Source organism: Fusarium poae, chromosome 1, assembly GCF_019609905.1.
Source record: "Fusarium poae strain DAOMC 252244 chromosome 1, whole genome shotgun sequence".
Taxonomy (NCBI): Eukaryota; Fungi; Ascomycota; class Sordariomycetes; order Hypocreales; family Nectriaceae; genus Fusarium; species Fusarium poae.
This window is the reverse complement of record NC_058399.1, coordinates 9,163,929-9,187,371: the sequence shown is the minus strand read 5'-3', so window position 1 is coordinate 9,187,371 and position 23,443 is coordinate 9,163,929. Positions and strand designations below refer to the sequence as shown.

General features: G+C 48.8%; 7 protein-coding genes across 7 annotated transcripts; 3 read left to right on the top strand and 4 right to left on the bottom strand.

Moving 5' to 3' along the window:
* Nucleotides 1–938: 938 nt before the first annotated feature.
* FPOAC1_002984 (uncharacterized protein) lies at nt 939–3,357 on the bottom strand (the record flags this gene model as incomplete). Its single annotated transcript, XM_044847556.1, has 5 exons — nt 939–1,161; nt 1,234–1,390; nt 1,791–1,800; nt 3,140–3,231; nt 3,282–3,357. 5 exons carry the CDS (start codon nt 3,355–3,357, stop codon nt 939–941), a joined length of 558 nt encoding a protein of 185 aa, XP_044713472.1.
* A 1,312-nt stretch (nt 3,358–4,669) lies between these two features.
* Nucleotides 4,670–9,072, bottom strand: SPT6 (Transcription elongation factor spt6; the record flags this gene model as incomplete). Its single annotated transcript, XM_044847555.1, has 4 exons — nt 4,670–4,923; nt 4,980–8,598; nt 8,665–8,853; nt 8,908–9,072. The coding sequence occupies 4 exons, from the start codon at nt 9,070–9,072 to the stop codon at nt 4,670–4,672; spliced, it is 4,227 nt and encodes a 1,408-aa protein (XP_044713471.1).
* Nucleotides 9,073–11,060: 1,988 nt separating this feature from the next.
* Nucleotides 11,061–12,776, top strand: FPOAC1_002982 (uncharacterized protein; the record flags this gene model as incomplete). The annotated part of the gene is made up of 4 exons (XM_044847554.1): nt 11,061–11,342; nt 11,392–11,549; nt 11,603–12,134; nt 12,186–12,776. 4 exons carry the CDS (start codon nt 11,061–11,063, stop codon nt 12,774–12,776), a joined length of 1,563 nt encoding a protein of 520 aa, XP_044713470.1.
* Nucleotides 12,777–13,212: 436 nt separating this feature from the next.
* Nucleotides 13,213–15,115, bottom strand: FPOAC1_002981 (uncharacterized protein; the record flags this gene model as incomplete). Its single annotated transcript, XM_044847553.1, has 3 exons — nt 13,213–13,810; nt 13,975–14,120; nt 14,534–15,115. The coding sequence occupies 3 exons, from the start codon at nt 15,113–15,115 to the stop codon at nt 13,213–13,215; spliced, it is 1,326 nt and encodes a 441-aa protein (XP_044713469.1).
* A 270-nt stretch (nt 15,116–15,385) lies between these two features.
* On the top strand, nt 15,386–16,191 carry FPOAC1_002980 (uncharacterized protein; the record flags this gene model as incomplete). Its single annotated transcript, XM_044847552.1, has 2 exons — nt 15,386–15,545; nt 15,602–16,191. The coding sequence occupies 2 exons, from the start codon at nt 15,386–15,388 to the stop codon at nt 16,189–16,191; spliced, it is 750 nt and encodes a 249-aa protein (XP_044713468.1).
* Nucleotides 16,192–17,271: 1,080 nt separating this feature from the next.
* On the top strand, nt 17,272–20,559 carry FPOAC1_002979 (uncharacterized protein; the record flags this gene model as incomplete). The annotated part of the gene is made up of 3 exons (XM_044847551.1): nt 17,272–17,337; nt 17,404–19,984; nt 20,033–20,559. The coding sequence occupies 3 exons, from the start codon at nt 17,272–17,274 to the stop codon at nt 20,557–20,559; spliced, it is 3,174 nt and encodes a 1,057-aa protein (XP_044713467.1).
* A 318-nt stretch (nt 20,560–20,877) lies between these two features.
* Nucleotides 20,878–23,255, bottom strand: FPOAC1_002978 (uncharacterized protein; the record flags this gene model as incomplete). Its single annotated transcript, XM_044847550.1, has 2 exons — nt 20,878–22,516; nt 22,567–23,255. The coding sequence occupies 2 exons, from the start codon at nt 23,253–23,255 to the stop codon at nt 20,878–20,880; spliced, it is 2,328 nt and encodes a 775-aa protein (XP_044713466.1).
* Between the last annotated feature and the right edge of the window lie 188 nt (nt 23,256–23,443).

The window sequence follows — 23,443 nt, the reverse complement described above, 5'->3', positions numbered from 1 at the left end:
TCGATAACGAACCCCCCTGCGGTCTTAGTGGCACTATAGCGGGTTTTCTGCATGATGATGGAGCTGTGCTCCACCGGCAACGACTGCTTCTGATAATCCAATGAAAAGACCGGTACATAGTTACCTACCTATGAAGGATATAACAAGTGTTTTTATCCCTGCTTCTCCTGAGAATAGTGCTGGAAGCGGCACTAAGTCCAAAGACACTTTGTAAACATATCACTTTGATGTATTGACAACTGTATTACTATTTGTTACTATACCTCAAGCATCGGTACAGCAAGATTTCAAAAGTCCATCATGGAAATGAGCAATGTCACAGCGTGAGATGGGGCCCGAGGGAGATTATTCTTATTTAATAGCTGCCCTTTGTCCGGATCGCTGTGCGGTGCCCGATAGATCGGCACTGATATGGCTACCGGTTTGCCTGTCAATTTAAGCAAGTGGGGTAGGAGAACAAGAGACGGATAGAACATTCATACAAATGAGACCATACTATGGTATCAAGTTCGTCTTCACGTAACATATTAATGGTGTGTTTTTGTTTAATGTTCGTCAGCTGTGACCAGCTGTATTGCCCGCTTCAATGTTAGAGCTAATTAAGATAATGATACAAGTGATACATCGTTCCGCTTGGAAGATAACTTCGCAGCCGGTCGTAAAAGCCAGGATCTACGTAGAGATCAGTAAGTTGAGAGCCTTTTGGCCCCATCACAATCGCCGCCATATCTTTCAAACTGTTTGATCCGTAGTTGTCGCCATAACGGCGTTGTTTTCCGGCTTCCTGTCATTCCATCGCATCTCGTTTCGTAGTTGTAGATTAAAGATCAAACGCCCCTCACAATTTCAGTACATGCCATCCACCTGATGTGCTGCTGCCAGTATACAGAGCAACAAGCAGCAATTACCGACCCCTCAGTGATGATATAATAGATCGATCAAGACGAAGATCGACCGCTCTCGGAAGAGTCGGTCTTGGTGAGGTCTTCATGGTCTTCCTCCTCAGGACCGTGGAGCGACTCCTCAAAAACGGGCTCGGGCTCGTTGACCTCAAACTTTGTCTTGAAATCGGCAACATGAGAAAAGCTGCTACTGTTGGAGCGGCGGCGAGTATTGGTAAAGGTGAACTGCTCGCCAGCGATATCATCGTTGACAGTTCCCCTGTAAGTAGTGTAAGTGCTTTGTGGGGCAAGGGTGAACAGGGGTGAACAGGGGTGAATTGGGGTAACATACCAATTGCCTCGACCAGAGCCGTCCTTCTTCATCTTCTTGGGGTCGACATCGGCGAAGCCATTTTTACCAAAGAAGCGAGGGACAGTTTCCGTGGGGAGCATAGTCCCCTCGGCAATGCCCTTGTGGTCACGGTCGTTGGCCTTGTGAGATCGGGTCACTGTGAGAAGCGTTGTCAGTATAGTACTGGATGTTGGGTGAGCGGCATCAAGCTGACTCGTGAGGATATGTGAGAGCGAGTGCGAGATGGAGGAAGGGTTGAGAAATATTGTTGTTGTGATGATGAAACAGTACGGTAGATAGGATATTGATGATGGAAGAGGGGCAGGAGATGCAAAGATTCAAGGTGGGACTTATTGGCTTTTTATAGAATTGGATGCCACGCCAAACGTCACCAAAAAGCAATCGCCAGTGAACAAGAGCAAAAGATCCCTCCGGGTGAAATGAGTCTAGGGAAGTGCGGGGTGTTCAAGTACTCCGTGTATAAAGGCAGGTATACGGAGGACGGGGAGAACAAGTGGACAGGGTGGATGTGACGACTAATTGCAAGAGAAACTTACTTTTTGTTGGCTGGAAAGGGTGCAGTGTTAGCGCGAGGCGATTTGAGAGTGGTAAATTGGTAATTGAGGATATATGGGATGCGTGAGACGAAGTTTTGTTGCTTCAAGTTTGGTCAAGTCAGTCGTTTGCCCTTGCAGTGAGAGATTGTCAAAGAGACGCTTCTTGACACAGGACTTGTACTGATAGAAAGACAACCTTATGAGCAAATTCGTCGAATGATTGCTAGGAGGGGGCCGGATAGTGGACAGTATTTAACTGGTTGGCAACCGATCTGGTAGATAGGTAGGCTCGCGAGTGGTTTGGAATGACGAGAAGTGAAGATGTAGAAACTTTGATGATTCAGAAGAGATATGAGGAACAAGTCGTGTTATGTGTAAGACAATGTTCAGCCCTGGGAAGGAGAGAGCTTGCCTTTATATCCTGAGAGTCACGCGAGGAACGATGCGTGATGGCATCACACTGTGTCCAATCAGGTCATCGCAGACGGATGTTTCCTTCCCACCTACTGCCTAGTTACAATCCAGCCCTTTCCTTGTAGAATAGCTACCTCTACTAAGGACGCTGACGAAGCTCCCCAACAGACGGGAGCTTCTCCATTGGACAATTGCGAATTACGGGGGGGAAAGGCGGAAGGAGTCAGCTCATAGATGTTGCACCATGATGGCTTCCCAAGGTAAGTGCGACAACGCCTGGGCCCCTCCAACCACTGGTGGAGCTAGGTTAGCAGGTGGTACCTACCCCGGTCCAGGCGGGTCTCGCATGTCCCATCCCGTCCGTCTATCGCGTGACCTGGCGCAACCAGCCGGTGACCGAACTCTGTAGTCCAATTCAACTTATTGAGTCAACGATCTGGTACATACTTCAGAAAGCACGTTACAATTGCGGGGAAACATATTTGTGACACTCTAGTAAGGACTTTGTCTGAGAATTAGTAGGTTAGATCAGGAGGCAATTCGAATGCAAAAATGACCACAATTCATGATGCTGATAGTTTAAGGGGAACCTCATGCCATCTACCGCAGTCAATGGGCTCAATTGGCTTCCAGATTCCATCCGATGCCATACCAATTGACCCAGTCTCTGGAATAGAGGGGCATGACAAGTACAGTACAACGATGTACTTAGTGTTTAATTTTCTCCATACCTCAGTAGATTACTCCCACCTCCACCAAGTTTACCTGGTGTGCCACAAGGTACGGCCTTTCAGCATTCTTGGGAGCGGACTGATTAGGTCGCGTTGAACACTTCAGGGCCCCACAATCAAAAGTTGGAAGTTTTTATAATAACATCGTGGTGTTTTTTCAACAATTGACCGCAAGGTAACTGATTGATCTCATGCTGAACATACCGACTGGGCATCTTGTGTAGCAACGGTATCAAAACAAGCACTGACGTCGACATGCTTGTACCCCAGGGTCTTAGTCTGTGGCTTGGCTGGAGCTGTTTTGGGCGGATAACTAAATGACACGAATACCCCGCTTTAAGCTCACGGGAATCTGGGGTAAGGTCCAGGTACCGGCATAACCTCACCCAGTATGTACGTGCTAGGTTACCAGGAGGTACCATGCTTGATGTCGTGGATGCCGATATGACTTTTATAGAGAAAACTTGATTGTTGCCATCAGATAGTTGCACAAAAGATACTATTTTACACAGTATATAACTGGCACCAATTTATCTGCACTTCTATGGCTCGTTCATAGGTAATCTCCAAGAGTACTTGGAATTTTGTACCTGCCGGCCTAAATTGCACCACTTAAAGACAGAAAGGCTCCACGCCTCCGGACAGGTAAACTACAAGGTGGATTGAAACTCTAGAATCTGGGAAAGGAGGCAATTGCCAAGTTCTACTCCGCATTCGCAGCTTCAAAGCAAGTCCGATACCGCTCCCCGACTCAATCGTCCGCGGGGCTCAGCAAAACTGACTCGGCGCCCACACACGGCGCACATGACTTTTCTCATCGACCCATCTTGCGTATCACTGCGATTTCACCAATTATAAGCATCAGTTCACGTGCGAGCCATAATATTAGTTGATCCTGTTCTCAGAAATCTCGAGAGGATCTGGCCTTGAACTGGTAGGTAGATAGATTCGCGTTTGCCACTGATCGCTTCGCTTTTCGTCTGTCCCAACAGAAAATCGAACCCGCTCCGTTCTCGAGACACCGATAAGGAGTCACTTCGCGAGTGGCCTCCACTGCCTGTCCCTCTGCAAAGAACAAGTATCTTTTACTCCCAGTGATCACGCAACATCATCCCACGAAGCACGAGTCGTGTAGACACCTTGGGATCGACGAAAGTCCACCGCTATGACTACGTACAACTGACTGTTTATATTGGGAATTATATGGCAATTATCTGGGCCAAGTCCAGCTTACACCGCCAAATAATTTAATGAGGCATGACAAGAGCATTTCATGCTCAGATTGGTCATTCACGGTGAAAGTTCGAAACGCGATGTGTGTCCTCTGCATTGCCGTAATCACAATGTTGCTGCAAACCTTCGGCGGCCTTCATCCCAATTACTTACTTACATTAGTAGGTCATGACAAAACTGATGTAGCCAACCTCGTTTCAACTCATGCGGTCGGGAATGAAGAACAATCCATCACGAATCCACGTCAAATTAGTTGATTTAACTGCTGTTCCTTTTTTTCCTCTCTTTCTCCTTGCCGTTGTCATGCGGCTTCTAATACACCCTCCTTGCTCTTTCAAGAATGAAAAAAAAAAAGGTCACCAACCTGCGCCTGAATAATACAATTGCAGCTTCGTCTCCATGCCAAAGAAAATACACATTCTGCGTAATAAAATATATGCTAGTCTTCCTCTAAATCCACCCACCTACTACCGTTAATTATGATGGTAAATGTCCAACTTTCTAGCGATGGCCCATTTTCGAGAATTCATTCTGATAACGTAGCTTGAACCCGTTGCAGAGCGCTCGCATGTCAGGATATTGATAGCCCTTCAGCTCAAAGCCTTGCGGAATTGCGCGCACTGGCAGCGCAATTACCTTGGCTGCCCTGCTAGCCTTGAAGCACAGCCAGAAGTATCCAGGGTGTTTTGTGTCGATGCAGAAAGCGTACGTCGATCGGGTGGGGTTGGCATCAATGTAAGTCGTTAGCCATTTTTCTGCGACTACAGTTAGTATCTTACGTTCTGAGTAATTCAATGGTATGGGGACTTACCCGTCTCTCCCCGGGATCGGTTCTGGTACTTATCATGCCGCATCAACTCCTCTACCTTGCGTGCCATGGCCTTGACGTGCTCGACAATCAGTTCGTCCAGGTCAGTGTATGTGTACTTGCCGCCCACGCGCAACAGCTTGCCCACTGCGAACTCCGTTTCTTTTTGCATCTCGAGAACGTCAATGTGTTGAAACACACCATCCGCAACCTTCCAAGTAACCGCCAGATGATCGTTACCCTTGGACGAAGGTCGAATTATAACCTCGCCGCTGGGTTGAGATCCCAGATATTCTTCGGCCTGCAGACCATTGAAAGGCTTAAAATTAGGATGCTTTACAACACGCTGTGTCCGGCCGGTTGTCTTGTCCTTTTCTCGCAGCTCCTCCTTGTCAGCGGCTTCCAGGACATAGTCCCATCCATCCCGGCCAAGATTAATAGGTCGCTTGTAGGGAACACGCAGAGCATCGTCCCGCATGGAAAGCTTCGCCATAAAGTCTTTGTAGTTGATGTCTAGGATCTTGGCTTGGGCCGTCTGTCCAGAGCTCAGCACTTCTTTAATGGATGATCGGTGGCTAACTTCATGGCCCTCAACCCGGCCCTCAATCCCGCAGTCAAGTTTGACGATGGCAAAGTCATCCTTGACAACCCGCACGTTCACGGGGACAATCATACCCTCGCAAAGGGTGTGCTTGGTTTCGCCAGTGAACATGGTGAAGATTTCTGATGGTGACAGGAGAGCAAAGTTCCTTCGAAGTTCTTCGTAGGGGGCTTGGAGTTCGGCACGGATCGTTTCCAAAGTGGCTCGCTTGCGCTGACTGTAGTTTCTCTCCAACTGCTCTGCATACTCCTCGAGTACCAGTTCGTTAACCTTGTCCTGCTCGTCCTGCTTGAAAAGCTTGCGAACAATGGCCCCAGGTCCGTTCTCGTCCGTTTCAGCCTTGACATCCTCCTCATCGAGCTCAAGAGCATCGGCAGCCATCTTTCGGCCCAGTTCATAGTCCTCGGGATGAACACGTGTGTTGTCTAGTGGATCAGACGATGGGTTTGTAGCCTCATACTCAATGAAAAGAAAGCTCGCGCAGTTGTTCCAAACCCTAGGACCAACAACGGGCAGCTTTCCACTATCAGGGTCGCCCACGAGCTCGTCTCTTGTTCCCACAGCGCCACCATTGGCATTGATAGCTTTGATAACACTAGTGGCCTTTCGGGGTCCCAGTCCGGAAACATAAGGCAGAAGATTGGCAGTGTAAGTATCGTTCATGGCCTCGTTGATGTCCACACCACAGAGGTTCACCATGTCTACCATAGCCGAGTCCAGGTACTTGGCCAGCTTGTCCGCTGGAAGGAGGTTCTGGCAAGGGTGGTAAGAAAGGGAAGCAACATCCTTGCCAAGAGCTGCGTATTCCTTCATGGGGTTCTGCATGTAACGCGCCAGGGCGACGCAGTACCTCGTGATGGGGTTGAGACTTGGATGCTCGGCAAGAGCGCGAGGACTATCCTTATACAAGCGAGCAACCTCATCGTTCACCACCACAACCTCCAGTGGCTCCGTTCTATAGTCATTGGTGTCAGGGTCCTCGAACTCAGGCCCCATGAGACCCTTCTCATTTACTAAGCTCTCCAGGTCACGCACCAACTTGGTTGTTTCAGCAGACCAGCCACTGACACCAATCACATCGGGTCGACGGCGCTTCACGAGTTCTTCAAACTCTTCTCGCTGGCGCTCATCTCGAGCAAGGTTTCCTAGCTTTCCTTGCTCGATCACTCGTCCATCTTCCTCTACCCATGCCCAGCAAATGGGATCACGGGCGGGATCAGACATACCGCTGGAGAGAACCAAGACACGTGGTGTAGTGCCCAGGATCATGCCCTTGGGCTTATACGGCGCTTGGTCAAGTCTCTTCGCGTATTCTTCCCGACACATCTTGAGCACTTCATCTTGACAGAAAGTACGGATGACCTCCTTGACGTTCTTTGCGATGATCTTCTCCAGCTTAGGATAAGCAAGGTCCAGCACTTTCTTGCGCTCCTCCCGCCACTGCTCAGCTCGATCACTGAAGTTCTCGGACTCAAACTCCTGGTAAAGGTGTTGTCGGAAATCATACCGAGCAGGCATATCGAGCTTGATAGTGACAAGTCCTTCCTCTTCAGCCTTCATCATCTTCAAGAAAAGCTCTGGCTGATGAACCAGGTCGGCAATAGCTTGATTCTGCAAGTACTTGATCTCATAATATGGGTGAGAGTCGTCAATTCTACGCAATCCCTTTTCAGTCCGTCGACAGCTGATCTCAGCGGCCTGGTAGTATGAGTTTCGGAAATGTTTGCGCATTCTTGGGCTGGCAAATAACTCTTCCGAGTACATCTGCCGGGCTGCGCTGATGACTTGGTCGCCTGTGCTGAAAACGTCATCAATCAAGCTATCCGCCAAATCCATAGGATACTGTGCATCATCGTCAGGCGTGACCTTCTTTCCATGTCGCAGGGCGTTCTTTGCAAGTTGATCAGCTGAGATGCCGTAGGCTCGAACAAAGCTATACGCCTTGCCTTGGCGGACTCTCTCGAGTAAATTGGATTTTGAGCCCGGCCGCTTTGTCAAGGAGAGATTGCCAGCCATAGCAGCAAGGTCCTTCAATTGTGGGCCATATTGGAAATGCAGATAATCTTGCAAGTCTTGAAGCTCCTCCATAGTCGTCGCCTCTGGAATCATTTCGTCCACCATAGCGTCGTGAATTTCCATTCCTTTCAGATTGTCGACCGTCTTTTCAAGGGCGTTCCTCTTATCCACGAAAGATCGGAACTTGATGTCCAGTTCTAAGATTTTCCACAGATCGTCCTGGTTCAGCAACTTGTCCGCGCTAATAACATACTCGGGCGCATCGGGATCATCGCGATTTGGATTTCGGGTCTTTCTGGTATGAAGCAGGTAGTCTTTGCGGTGCTGGAACACATAAGGCACTTCAACCTCGTCGACAATGAAGAATTCGAGGACCTTGCCAACTGCCTTGCCAAATGGGCTCTGCAGATCGGAGGCCAGACCTTTCTTCGGCCATAGTTGGTTGGTGATCCATCGTGCCTCCTCCTTGAACTGCTCAGCCGTAAGTTGCAAGCTCTTGAAGGTCTTTCGGTCGAGTTGGAATCGCTCGGGCTCGTCCGTGAAACGGATTTCGTTGTCTTCATCGGTCAAGAGCTTCTCCTTCAGCTGTGAAGGCTCGAACACGTCCTTCAACTCTATCGCCTGTTCTTCTCTTTCACGATCCTCCTCCTCCTCCTCCATCTGCAGTGCCCAATCGTAATCTTCACCATTACCAAAGATGGCCTCCATGTCATCCAAGGCATCCTTGTCCAAATTGGCGGTGTCGGCTATATTTCCAATGACGCGATCTCTAGGACGGGCAACCTCGGCGTCTTCTCGTTGCTGTTCCAATTCTTCGGGGTCATCAGGGAAGTCCTCTTCAATAAAATCGTCAAACTCGTCGGCCTGGCGGTACGATGATCTATTGTTATATGCCCGCTGTTCGCCCGCGTCATCTTCTTCATCGGAAAAGATGTCATCGAGGCCACGGCGCTGGTTGCCTCGGTCTTCGTCACGAGTGCCGCGCTTCAGGCGCTTGAACTTGGACTGAATCCGACGAAGTTAGGGGTACTGACGGGCTAAGCGAGTCGATTGATGCCGGGGGCGACTTACCTGTGTTTGGGGCTTAGGTCGCTCGCCAAACTGTTCACCGATCAAATCCAAATCGTCCTCATCTAATTGTGCCTCTTCTTCGCGGTCGCGGTGCTCTCGTTTTCGTTTGTGTAAGGGTCGCACGTCGGCATCAGAATCGCCTCCTTCGTCCTCGTCTTCATCTTCGTCAACGATGAAACCTTCGCGAACCTAAAAGCGGGAATAATCAGAAGCTATCCAATTGTCAATATTTGCCAAGCTAACCTTGCGAGCTTCCTCCTCATCGTCGTCGTCTTCCTCCTCCTCACTTGAGTCTTCTACAGCGTTTTTGTGTCTGCGCTGTCCACCACGCTCATCAAAAGACTCATCCTCTTCCTCGTCATCGAGTTCGGCCTCGCCTGAGATCAAGTCGCGCATGCTATTGCTCATCTTGGCAACTTGCGATGCTGCCGCGCAGGCAACAAAGCTTTATTTATCTGCTTTGAGTTGTATATGGCTCCGGTGTGGCGACCAGATGAAGAACAGAGGTCTTGGCTCTCAGATGTCGTGATTGCAGTGGAAAACAATGAAGTAGAGAGATCAAAGGTGCATGCCTTTCCTTAGAAGCTTAGATCTTTGGGAATTTTTGCCTTTGCGCTGTAGAGCGAGCTACACGTGCAGCCTTGTCGCGCCTAACAAGGATAGAGCGGAGTGAGATTTTCCGCTTCCGACTTCTTGTGCGAGTTACATAATCACGATTCGTGAGCTTCACTTTTTGACAAAACTTCATTAACGTACCTAGGTATTGTAATAATACCATTTATCGTAAGTACTACCTACCATAGGGGAAGAGGGGGGGTTTTAAACATGCCTAGATGACAAAATTAGGCTGTTGACTCTATGTCAGCAGTACCTACATAGTATTTTAAATTTTAACATCATATGCGTACCTTTGACAGCCAGTCAACAGCCTTAAATTGTCATCTGGGCATATTTAAAAACCCCATGGTAGTCGTGAATGGTTCTACATGTAGAAACTACCTAGGTACCCTTTAGAAGCAGAAACCTGTTCGTATCGTCCGTACCATTTGTCGACGAAAAAGCCGCGCTCTTAATCAGCAAGTAGAACTGTCAACTCGGATGGTGGCCCAAGTGTTAACTTACAGTCGTTTGAATCGCCCAGCGTCCGATCCATCGTCCGTTGCCACCTTTTGACCCATGCGGCTATGCCCCTATCCCAATCAAGTCTTTGCGGTGCCTCGCACATTTCGTATAAAGCAATCATTGTGGTCGCAACAATTGGTGGGAAGTTAATTGACAGTCAGGGTAGAGCCAAGTACTTGTTTTGACATGTCGCATCAAGCAGCATGTTTGGACTAATGAATTATTACCCCTACCATGCCTCATTATCTTATCACAGCTCTGAATCGATTGATGTACGAATCCCGAAGCATGAATCGTCTCAAATATACATAGCATATGGCCAGCCAGCCAGCCATGGCATTATCCCTTGGCTTAGACCTCTTGGAAGGTTACGATACAGTGTGTGGATAGACAAGAGGTAGATAATGTATTATATTTGGGCTGTCATGAATGAGAATGTTCGCCTCCATGTTACCAAAGCATTTGCTATTCCATGACCTCCCTGGGTTCCCCTTATGGCGAATAAGTGGCCCACTGGATTTCAGGTACGGACGGATGCATAATTTCGAAATCCGCTGGGCGGACAGACTCTTCATGGTTATAAAAGAGGTTTCAGTTCTATCGCAGATATCCCCTCTACCCCCTTTTCCTCTCCTGGTTTGCCGCTCAGTGTCATCGTCCTTTTGTGTGTTGTTTGCGCCTGCAACTCCCCATAGTGCAAGTCTAGCCACTCTCGTCACGTTGTCGCCGGCTAGACCCCGCCCTCCATACACTGTCCGCGCCTAACCAGCCGAAAGTCGTGAAAGAGACAAGGACAAATCCCCCACTCATCACCTTCGGCAGCGCTCAGCCTTAGCACTCCTGATAAATTTGCGACCTGATTGCATCTGGTTGAGAAGGATTATTTCGGGTTCTCCTCTCTCCATTTCATCGATCGCCTCAAAGACCCTCATTTCTTGGCGACGGAATCTAGGCTTCCCACTACGGCCCGAGAACAACGTGCGCCCGGCTTCTAGCCCCATCTCACCTCTAGACAGGATAAGATAGTGATCGACTCCTTTTCGATCCGTTCGATCACGACGATATCGTTTGTGCCGCAGTTGTATTCCAACTCAACCCTTAGGACCTTTCTTCCGTCCTCGATTATTGCTCACGAACAAAATCGAGCCGCGCCTAACTCGCCTACACCTGATCAAACCTCACGGCTTCATCGCCTCACCTCCGGCCTCGCTCCAACAGTACCGTCTGTTCATTCAACAAGCGCCGTTGCTCATTCTCTCCGGTTCTCTGAAAATATGTCCGATCCTTTCGCTCCGCGCTCTATGAAGCGCAAGAACGTAAAAGGTCTTGCCCTCAAAGCAGCTGCTCCTCGACCTCCACCAACCGCCGAGACAAGCAATCATGAATACAGTGGAAGCCAAGACGCTGGCAGGGACGAACAGCTAGAAATTGGTATTGAATACAAGCTGGATCTGCGACCCGAAGATCTTGAAATCCTCAAGGAATTAGGATCCGGTAACGGTGGAACTGTCAGCAAAGTCAAACACCTTACAACTGGGACTGTCATGGCTCGCAAGGTGTGTTTCTTTGTTTCGGGTATGGACCTTTTACTAACCAGTCACCTAGGTAATCCATGTTGAAGCTAAGCGAGAGATACGGAAGCGAATCGTTCGGGAGCTTCAAATCATGCACGGGTGCCATTCAGACTATATCGTGACATTCTACGGTGCCTTCCTAACCCCCAACAACGATGTGATTATGTGTATGGAGTATATGGATGTCGGGTAAGTAAAACTAGACAGTGGCGGAGCCAGGACGGTGGCTAATCATTTGTTAGGTCTCTCGACCGAGTCTCCAGGGTCTTCGGGCCCGTTCGAGTCGATGTCTTGGGCAAGATTGCTGAAGCCACTTTGGGCGGCTTGACATATCTTTACACAAAGCATCACATCATGCATCGTGATATCAAACCCTCCAACATTCTGGTAAACTCAAGGGGTGGGATTAAGCTTTGTGACTTTGGTGTCTCAGGCGAGCTTGTCAATTCCATTGCCGATACTTTCGTCGGAACTTCGACCTACATGGCCCCTGAAAGAATCCAAGGTGAAAAGTACACGGTTAAGTCAGACGTCTGGAGTTTTGGTCTCAGCATCATGGAGCTTGCCATTGGCAAATTTCCTTTTGCAGCTAGCGAGCAAGTATCGGATGGCGACTTTGCCCCCGCGGGTATCCTAGACTTATTGCAACAGATCGTTCACGAACCAGCCCCTAAGCTTCCTAAGAGCGATGCTTTCCCCAGTATCCTTGATGACATGATCCAGAAGTGTCTCTACAAGGAGCCCGAGCGTCGACCAACTCCTCAAGAGCTCTTTGTGAGAAATACCTTTCGCCCAGTGCCTTGTGCTATATACTAATCTGTTCAGGACCGTGATCACTTCGTGCAGGCCGCCAAGCGCACACCAGTGGATCTCAGAGAATGGGCTGTTGGCATGATGGAACGCGACAACCGGAAATCGCATTTAGCACCCCAGCTGTCTCCTTCAACGCAGGACCTCCTTCGATCAAGTGATTCTCCTACCCAATCTCAGCAGGCCCAGGCCCAAGCCCAAGCCCAAGCCCAACCGGAAGAGCGTTCGCACACTCCTACTTCGGGTGAGATTCCCATTGGCGGTGCCGGTATCACCTCCCCTCGCGATCAATACGGCTCGAACCAAAGCCGATCGCCACCTCGAAACGGACATGCATCTTCTCGGACACCGGCTTCCGCACATCCTGGACTGGGATCTAGGGTTGTTACCACAAATTCCATCCCTAAGGTTTCGGGCTATCCCGATAACGTCGGCCCAGTGAGTGCAAACGCTGCAACTTTCAGTCTGCCCGTTCGGCCAGCACCCCCAGGCGGCCCTTTGCCGCCACCTCCACCCCGGAAAGAAACTCCTGATGAGTTGCGAAGAGAGAATAGGAGACAGGCTACTTTTGGGCTGCCACCCAACCCCAGCTACGGCATACAGTGAACAGCCCGTATTCTAGTCGTTCCCAGAAGCTTCACCGCCCCGCAGTTGCCTTTCTGAACATAGAACAGTAGCCCAACCTTGAAACTCATTTAGCATACCTCGGCGCACTGTTTTGAAATCCTCGTCGTGGTCTCTGGTCAGATCACTATACTTGGATCGTTACATATTCCGCCTTAAGCCTAGGGCATTGTCTATTTCATCTGTTGAGAAGACTAGCTTCGTTGATCTCGATTCTAGAGGGTTTATCTAATATCTAGCTCTGAGGAATGGTTATATACAGAGGCAGAAACTGGGCTCATGTAGGAAATCCAAATAAAATGAAACCTTGTTTGAGTAATTATTGTGGGAGTTGCTTTTCTGGCTTCGCTTCCTAAGAGGTTATAAAGTACAATACCAACACTTCAAAAGCTTGCGGGTGGCCCATTGTCATGGCACCTCACTCTGGGTTGATTTCTCTGCCCACGAAACCATCGTCGAGAACGGCAACAAGCTCATCCAACGTGTTGATGACCAAGTCAGTATGCGCATGCTCCGCCAAAGGCCGATTCACGTCGTTTACGAGCAGTACTGTAGCCGCGCCCGCCTTCCTGCCCGCTGTCATGTCGTCGATAGAGTCGCCCACCATGATAAGTCCACTGGCATCTCCCTCGCCAGCCTTATCCGTCAAGCCCCAGTCCTTGGCAATATGCAATATGCCGGCAGGATCGGGTTTGGGAGGGCGGAAATCCCGCGTGACAATTGGATGAAAACGAGAACCCTCCAGAAACTTGTCCATCAGATTTTGGACAGGAACGTCAAAGTTGCGGGTACAGATTGCTTTAGGAATGGCATTGGTGTCGAGGTACGCCATGAGTGTCATGAGGCCGGGTTGAGGAGTTTGAGTCTTCATAGCTTTTCGTTCAATATTGCGGATAGATTCGAGGGCTTCTGACTGCTCGGATTTTGGGAGTGTTTCGATGTGTTCCAAAATATCCGTTGTTTTGTTGATCCCCAATATATCTCTCATTTCCTTGAACATGTAAGTTTGAGGCTCACTACAATAGCGTCAGCAGTAATTTCGGTGGTCTCCAGGGAACTATTCGTATTGTAAAAGTAGAAATCTTCTTTGTCCTCGTGAAGCTTTGGCATCAGATTGGATGATCCAGAGTGTGATATAATCTTCTCTTGTGCAGGGTAAGTTGGGGAGCGCAGATCCTACCAGAGTGTGCCATCCATATCAAAGACCACACCTCGAAGGCTGGGAGTGCTGGCCGGGAGGTTGTGGTTTCTTTTCTTTAACGGTATGAAACGTTTCGGGGATGACGATGTCATGATGGAAACGACACGGCGTAGCATAGGGCTGAGCTGGGGGAGGGGGGGGTTAGGAAGACGCAACAGAGCAACGAGTATGTAGCTTAGATTCGATCTTTTCTTTCTGAAGACCACAAAAGCCTCTGTTGAGTGTAAGAAGCCTTTCAACTTTGATTTCCTCAAACAAGAAATGGGGAGCAGTTGATAAGGACGATGAGTGCTTTGATTTAGAGATGACGCTCTCACTTCAAAGGTGGAGACAAGCAGAATCGGGAGTAGTATTTTAGTAGCCAGCCATGATCTAACGTTAGTAGTTGCGTTGTGTTACCCTACATTGGTACTGTCTTGATAGCGTAAACAATCAAGTTCCATGCTGGACTTGTCGGCACTGTCATTCTTGACTCCGGCTCATGTCCTATTTCTAACCTACGTGTTCAATGGGACAATTTATTGTCTATCTTCTCTACCACGACCATCATCTCGTACTCATTTAACCCGGCGTCCGCTCCTTGCTTTTTCTCGGTGACTGCAAACTGCCCACTCTCATGCCCTGCATCAAAGCAAAACTCGAACACCTCCCAGTCAGCCATTGGCCCCAGCCAAACGATGACCTGCACGTTCAGCCCTCTTCGCGCGATGGCTTTTGTGTATTCAAGAACCAGGGTTGGTTGACGTGGATAAACAAACATGAGAGATGTAATGTCTGTGTCCTGTAACCTCGAGACAACGTCCCAGCTGCCGCGAACGGTATAGATGGCTTGTTCTGGAAGATATTTGTTGACGGCGTCTTTCCCACTATGCTGCTGAACTTCAACACCCTCCACGTTAAAAGAAGGACGGCCGCAGTGGGTGCTATCTTGTTGATCGATCAGAAAAGCTTCGAGCAAACCAGAGCCGCTTCCGATAGAGAGGACTGTTGGTTTGTCCTCTGAGCTTGTAGTTTTGGAAAAAATATCTGATAGGATCTGGAGTAGTTTTGTTGATACGGCGAGACAGCAGTCCGGAAATCGGATCGGTGCTGCCTTTGGATTGAGCTGGGGAAGAACCATTATCCAGAGATTGGACGTAGGAATATTTTCTTTCTTTGGACAAATAAAGCCTACCTCCAGGACGATAGTCTACAATTTCCTGTGTCCCAACTATGGATGTTGAAGTTGTTAAATGTGGGCTTGCTACAAGGAGATCTAACGCTAGTGGCAGCCATGTAAGTTTAATTGAGTTGATTTAAAGCCTTCCTACCTACTATACACCTACCCAGTACTTAACAAAGCTAAATTTTGAAGAAATATCATCGCACACATGATTTGGATAAGAACAAAATGAAAATCATGAATATCGTCCAAGTCGCTACCAGGAAGTTGAAAAAGCCTACCGGAATGTGCGCCCTGTCAAATTCAATACCTGCTTTCACTCGATCCATGAAATTCCAGCCCACTGGAGAGGCCAACATCGTTTACACCCTTCAGAGGCTCCTTATTCGTACGGGAGGTGGCTATCGTTGATTTCAAGAACGCGCAATCTTGATCAAAGAGAAGTACAGGTCATTCAGCTGGCATCAACACAAGCCAGACTCCTCATCGCAGCCTCTGGTAGTTCCATCATCACAGGTGTACCAAATCGAGCATACCGAGAAGACATCGAGGATGAGATACTGCCACAGTTATCAGCTCTCCAATTCCCGCCCCAGGGGTTGTCCATGCGTTTGGATGCATGCTCGCCCAAGGATGGCCGTCAAACTGTACCGGGAAGATTGTCACTACACTCACCAAACGACATCATTATTCGATTGACTACGTCACAGCGAGTACGCAGCGAAATGATGAAAAGTCTTGAGGAAGGAAAACCTATTGTTAAGCTCTTTTTCCTTCCCTTTATTGATCGTATGGGGAGCACAAGAGAATACCGAGTATACTGTGCACCAGTGATGGGGACCATTACGGCAGTTAGTCAATATTGCTGGCATCAACCTTGGTTTTTCACGACTCAAAACCAGGAGAACAGTCGCAAGGTGGCATCAAACATCTGGGGCGGCATCCAGAAGATTCATCAAGATATCATGGAAGATCTAGTTAGATCTCATAAATCGGATGGATCAGCTCCTGTTGGAACAAGGATACTCTTTTGACGTGTTCTACGGTGAGGGAGAGGAGAGGCCTAGCCTTGTCGAACTGAATGTGTTTGGAGCAGGGAGCGGATGCAGATCTTGCCTGTTTCACTGGATTGACGACATGGACAGACTGTACGGTGAAGGGGAGCATGTTGAGTTTCGGATCACACGATGAAGATGATGGAGAGGATAACTATGCATCGATACAGTTGATTCTCACGATGTAGGTATTTAATCTACCTGCTAAGGTACTTGGTCATATACCTTAGTACCTACCTACTAGGTAGGACATACCTCTAAGTTTCTGTTCCTGTTGATCTTGTGACTACCTGGTAGCCACGGGCTAGGGCGACTGGCTGAGAGTATCTGGAGTCAATTTGACCTAAATTGGCGTCACAATTACGGAGATACAAAGACTGAGAATGTAAATCAATGGTGAGGCTAAACATATTTCATATTGGGCCGTAAAATCGCAGAATTCTGTAGGATTACCTTTAAAGTCAAGACGCCTTGTTTCGAAGTACATTTCCTACAGGTACCTATAGTAGGTAGTACCTATGTAGGTATCCTTGATACCAAGACAAATTATGACATATTGCACTTCTCTGTACGTACATTGTAGTTCTAACTCAGTAGTAGGTGCGGGCGCAACCGTCAAGGTACAGTACTGTATGGGGCTCACCACGGATACATAGGTACATAGAACTTGCCTCAAACCTTGTAAAGAGCTCTCTACGTAGCCAATAATAAACTGTATAGATGCTGTAGCTGGCGTAGAAGGCCCACTCTAGCTGGGGTGCATGCTCAGTGTCATCCTGATCCTTGTAATAAATTGTTTCCGTCTACCTGTTAGGTATTTGCTCGCCCAATCCTATCATCCATCCATTCATATATCCCATCCCATCCCATCCAAGACAACTGTCAGCCCGCCTTTTCCCCAACTGCCACTGTTTAACAACGAAACTTGCATACAATCATATCAAAAACCTGCCGCCATCGTCTCTTGCTATGAAGTCCTAAGACACAGGAGAATGAAGCGCGCCGGATTATCGCAGCACGACTCTCGAGACGAGCATAGTACTATCCGGCAAAGTAGCCATGAGCGTCGCTACGAGCTCTTCCAATTCGGCATGGCCACCTAAGAAACGCCATTCTCAGCGGACGGTACGCATCCTGCGCGCAAAAAACTCATGGTGATGCCCGAAGTCAAAGATCTGATGTGTTGGGCAGAAACTGAGAAACGGAACCTTTATTATTCCCAGCACTGGCGAACGATCGAGACAAGAGTTCTCCTTACGCACCTCTACCAATTCAGTCTCCACCAACAACAATAATAATAACCCGAAATTCCACTCTCTCGACGAAGCCGAGTCGATCACAGACCGCCTAAAAATCATTGCACAAAACGTCAAAACTGCTTTTGTCCTAATATGGCTATGGCTGCACACCGACGAGGGACATGGAGTTCTCAAGTGCGTCGTTGCCTATGTGCTCGGTAGTCTAGGCACCTTTTTCCCGCCTTTAACAGCCTTTCTTGGCAACAGAGATGGAAAACATGTATCAGCAACCATTACTGTTTATTTCCACCCAGCACGAACCGTGGGTTCCATGCTTGAGGCGTCCGTGATAGCGTTCGTTGCTGTGCTTTATGCTGAGACGATATCGGTACTCTCAATGGGAATCGCTATTGCTATGCGATCTCAGTTTGGCCTGACTGGCGCTGCTCATGCTCTCATTCTCGTTGTTTGCATTGGTGGAGGCCTGGGCTTCGTTGGCTGGGTCAAACAGAGGCTTAATAGCCCTCTCGTCAATGTTGGGTCTACCTTGGCTTCTATTGCGATCATTTCCGTAATCACAAAAGAGGAAAGTGTCCAAGGAGGCTATTTTGACGATGACAAGATTGTTCAGGTTTTGAAACTGCTTCTCGTTGGCATTACTTGCACTTTCGCTGCCAATCTACTGTTATGGAGAGTCTCAGCAAGACAAGTCCTTCGAAGGTCCATAATGACCGCCAATAGCTCTTTGGGCGACAAGCTATCGTCTATCACAAAAGGTTTCCTCAGTGGCGCTGAAGATGAGCTTTGGACAAATGAGTACAGCCGTGTCTCTGCCCGGTACAATGCTGCATACGCAACCATGAACTCAACCCTTCGCGAGGCTAAATTTGAGTACTACTTTCTTGGTCGCGAATCATTTTATCCTCTTGATAAGCGCCTGTCAAGGTCAGTTGAAGGACTCTCACAGGCTCTAGGGGGATTGCGTAGCGCTCTGGAAACCCAGTTCACTCTTCTCAGAGAAGTTCCCAGTTTCGAAGATTCTTTCCCTTCGCCTAGGAGCACTGGACTTACACCACCTCTTGCAAGGGCTATCAGTACTTACCTAGAGGGTGGGGGTCAAAGGCTGTCTGACATTGACGAGTCGGGTGAAAGCGAGGAAGAGCGGCAGGCCACGAGGAACAAGTCCGATTCTGCGTTGATGGCAGCTCCCGCCTTTCAAGAGCCTTCGGACATATTTGCCCTTTTCATTGACATGCTTGGTCCATCGATCAAGTCACTGGCTCATACTCTCTCCGAGATTCTACGTGAGCCCGCTTTTGGCAAAGACCCAAACAAAGATGTCACTGTTAATGAACAGCTGAGAGAAAGCCTTCGCGACGCTCTCAATCTCTACAACAATGCCAGATCAGGATCTTTGGAAGAACTTTATCGTAGTATCGAATTTGGGCGAACTCGTTCGGAAAAAATTCAAGCTGACATTGAAGAGGTTGCTGCAGCCTGTGGTCACTTTTCTTTCAGCTTGCAGGCTGTTGCAGAGGAAACTGATGCATATTTGGATGTGCTGGAAGATGTTAAATATACTACCAAGACTGCATCGAGGTCTTGGAGCTGGCTCAAGTTTTGGAGGCGCTTTAACTGGACTAAATCGCATGACAAGAACATAATCGGGGACCCGGAACGGGAGGCCTTGATACAGAAACCGCCTGTTCCTAGGCTTCGAAAATCCCAAATACCCAAGGGTATCCCAGACACGATGGTGGCACGACGAGATACCTTCAATTGGGATGCTGCGCCCCAGGCTAGTAAACTCAAGAGGAGATTCGCTCAGAAAATGCTCAAGATATCCCGGTTCGTCGTCCGGGAGGACATACTCTTTGGCATCAAAGTTGGTATTGGTGCCCTTCTTTGGGCGATGTTGGCGTTCATACCAGGGACAAGGCCTATTTATCAAAAATGGAGAGGTGAATGGGGTCTTCTTTCGTTCATGATCGTTGCTGCGATGACAACAGGATCGGCCAACACTACTGGTACAGCCAGATTCAAAGGTACCATTATTGGTGCAATCTTTGCTGTAATTTGTTGGACAGTCAGCCAGGGCAACGCCATCGTTCTTGTGTGTTTGGGTGGCCTTGTGGCTTTGTTCAATTTCTACGTGATTTTGGTCATCAAAAAGGCACCTCTGGGTAGAATTGCCCTTCTAGCATACAACGTGAGCACACTGTATGCTTATAGTATCTCACAGAATGTCGACGACGACGACGACGACGAGGGAGGTGCTAACCCCCTAATTTTTGACATCGTGTGGCATCGAGTCATTGCTGTGACCTTAGGTATCATATGGGGTATTGTCGTTTGCCGGCTACTCTGGCCTATTTCTGGCCGGAAGAAATTTCGAGAGGGACTTTCCGTCCTTTATCTCCAGATGGGTCTCATCTGGAAGCGCGGGCCCCTCACGGTGTCGCTTCAGAAGGATAACACGCACAACACCCTCGACTATATGCGGGAGGGTGAGCAAGCTGCTCTCCAGCGATATGGTGCGTTATGTATTTGCTATTAATTTTGATGTGCTAACTCTGTAACAGCCTTTAAGCTTGCGAGCCTTCGAGCTGCAGCAAAATCTGAATTTGAGCTTCGAGGTCCTTTCCCAGACGCAGCATATGGACGCATTCTGCGTTCCACTAAAAACATGCTTAATGGGTTCTATGCCATGCGACTTATTGCATCGAAACGAAACGAGTTGACAGAGGGCGAGCGAGCATTACTAGAGTATACAAGTACAGAAAGAGCTCTCCTCTGCCAACGCATTTGCCACGTGTTCCAGGTAGTTGCATCGTGTCTTATGCTGGAATACCCATTGACAGATGCAATTCCTACTGTCGAGAACAACAAGGACAGGCTTTTGGGCAAAATTTATCAATTTCGCAAGGAACACATGAACGCAGATCTTCTAGGCGATGAGTCTCCTCTCGCTATCCAGGAGAGCGACTACGCGCTGCTATATGCATACACACTTGTGACTTTGCAAGTGGCGGCAGAATTAAACAAGGTGAGGGCTGAGATTGAGAGCCTGTATGGAGTCTTGCACGATGAGGCGTTGTTATTACAGTGAACACGGAGAGGTTGCTCAGTAGGGGATTGTCGGTCGTTATACATGCCTAGTCATGATATCTGATTTTGAAACGTCACTGATGTGACGGACTGGTGAATTATACATCCAAGTCTCATTATTAGTTTCATAAAATACAGCAATGGTGTTCTTGATTATGAGATTAAATTCTGACGTTCATATTGATGCGCTGTGATACTCAATCTCGTTCATGGTATAAATTATCTATAACATGCATCATTATAAATACAACATTGCCCCTATTCCTTGACGCCCCTTTCCTTTATAACGGCCACAAATAATGGCAACCGTGGTTGTTTTCTAAATAGTACATTGTCTCAGTTTACCTTGACGGCCCACCTCATATTCGGCCCACCGAGCTACGCCCTTGCGCCCTGGTACAAGGACACTGCCAGGATTTATAACGTGGCAACCTTCGTAGGTAATGCAGAATGGTGGTGCGGTGGTATCAAGCAGCACCATGGCAGTAGGCAATGGGTATATGTGCAAAGATGAGGCATAGTCCCAGTGAACAGGGCGGATGGCCTGACGGAAAGGCGCAAGGTAACCTTGATCAAGGACAGTTTTCACCAACTTCTGGGCGGCATGGATGTCGTGAGGAACAAGGGGACTGGCAGGTGATGCGGCAGCAGTAGCAGTCGGGTCGTCATGATGAGCAGCATCAATATCCATGGGCTGGACGTCGTCGGGAGGGTTGGGATTCGAACTTTGTGTCTCATCTGTATTAGCATCGTTGGCTCTGGGCTTGAGACGGACCGAGGCCCGGCGCAGACGAGCAGACACATCATCTCTGAAAAGAACAAGCTCGTGGTTGGGCCCGAAAAGACTTATTCGGCTTGGATTCGAGGTCCAGACTGCCGCGCCGTCTGTCTTTCCTCCAGCTTCGGTATTTGCTGTCGCAAAAGCACGACGAATTCTAGATGTGAACATGTCTGGTACTTGCTTCCGGGGTAATGGTACAGAAGCACCCGCCGTAAAGGAAGAGACCCAGCCATCGTTGTCGCCAGGGACAAAGACAAACGTAGATGACTGAAGTAGTGTTGGGAAGTCGCTGAGAGCCGAAGCCAGGGAATCAAAGTATTCTTTGTATTCGATACTTCCACCACTGCCTCCGCGTGCGAGCACGGCATGCTGAGTGAAGTTACCCATTAGCACAAATGTCAAGGGCGCTGATCCGTCGGGTTCGGCGGCATATGTTGAAAGAATTTTGCGCAAGGCTTGAAGAGTCCGGGGCTGGTCGAGGTTCAGCTCGCCTATGACAATTACACGCCCACGAGATGGCGCATCGTCTTCCGCTCTGGGTCGAAGGAGGCGGCTCTCCAGTCTGCGCATCTTGGTACCCAAGGCGCGTTCACTGCCGACGCCTAAGAAATCGATCCAGCCAAAACCACCTCCTATGGTTTGCTCCTGGCCACCGTCAGGACCGCTGATACCAAGAGTAGCCTTGCGTCGTTCACATGGAGGTTGGCCAATAAAAAAGCCCTGGAAGCGACCACCTAGAGTGCCTCCAACACCACTGCTGCCACCGAGGCCCTTGCCCAGTGATTCATCTTCCTCTTCGTATACACCATCTACTAGCACGATCATGCCGGGACAAAACCATGCCGAGTCTTCAGGTATAGCAACAGCCTGAGAGAGATCCAGGGCAATAGTACCAGTCAAGTCGCTGATGGCGAGATCGCCGGTGGGAAGAACAACTAAAAGTCCCAACAACATGTGGCTACTGCCATGACGACCCAGCAGATTTGCTATCGGTGTTAATTTGAGTGACTGCTTGTTGGATAGCGAAGGATCGAGAGTGCGTTTGCGATAAGAGGAGACAGCTGAAGACTGGAAGGATTCGTTGCGAAGGAGACGTTGGTGGATGACATTGTAGCGGTGGCGGAAGACTGTCGTTTTATGCGATGCTGGTGGTAGTAACGAGGGCGGCGAAGGATCCCTGGAAAATTTTAGCTGGGTACTGGGTCAATGTTTTGAGAAATGACTGACTTTTCAAAATGCTTCTTAGTCACGTTATATACAAATCTAGGTTGATCGTAAGCATTCACGATTTTGAGCCAGGCCCGAGGATCGTTCGTCTCAGCCTCTTCGTGCTCCTCATCGACGCCCAATCCCGATATTCCAAAACTGGAGTTGCTATCCTCTCTCCTCACTTCTGCTGGTCGGAGTCCCAGGCGTGTATTCAAGGCATCGTTGTCTTTTATATCGAGCATGCTGTCTCCTCGTGGTAGTCCTCTTGTTGGTCCCGTAATTCTGCCACCGCTCATGTTGCCCTCGAGTGTCTTGAGAATTTCCTGCAGCTCTTTACTCGACCCTTCAACAATAAGACCCCCATTGCGATTCTTCCAGCTTCGTGCGACTTCCTCGAGCACCCTCTCAGCTAGGCCCTCTTCGCGCCATCCTGAGCCGCAATGCCGGCCTATGAAGGCAGCGAGTTCTTGCAGAGCTGAAGATGTGAGTGTGAGTGAATGCTTTTTTGTGAATGTGCGGAAAGCAAGGGGTCGGAGCGTCGGCGGAGGTAGGATTATAGGTAGTATCGCGGCTTTGGAGGCGTTGACGGCGAATGGCTTAAGAGGGTGGACAGGAGTGCCAAAGGCGGGAGAAGAGGAAGGTATCGCTGAGGACGGAGGTATAGCACCTCGCTGCTTTCGGAATATGGGAGCTGGCGTTTTATCCATGATTCAGGTCGATATTGTCAATTAGACATGATATGTGTGAAAGCCCAAATTTGTAACTTGACGTAGGTTGTCGTGACAATTTGGTACCTACACTTCCCAATAATTTGTTCTGGGTCCCCGAGGGGCTCGACTCGACCTGACCGCGTCGACGCGTTTAATTGAAACCGCATTGCTGCATAGACCCGATA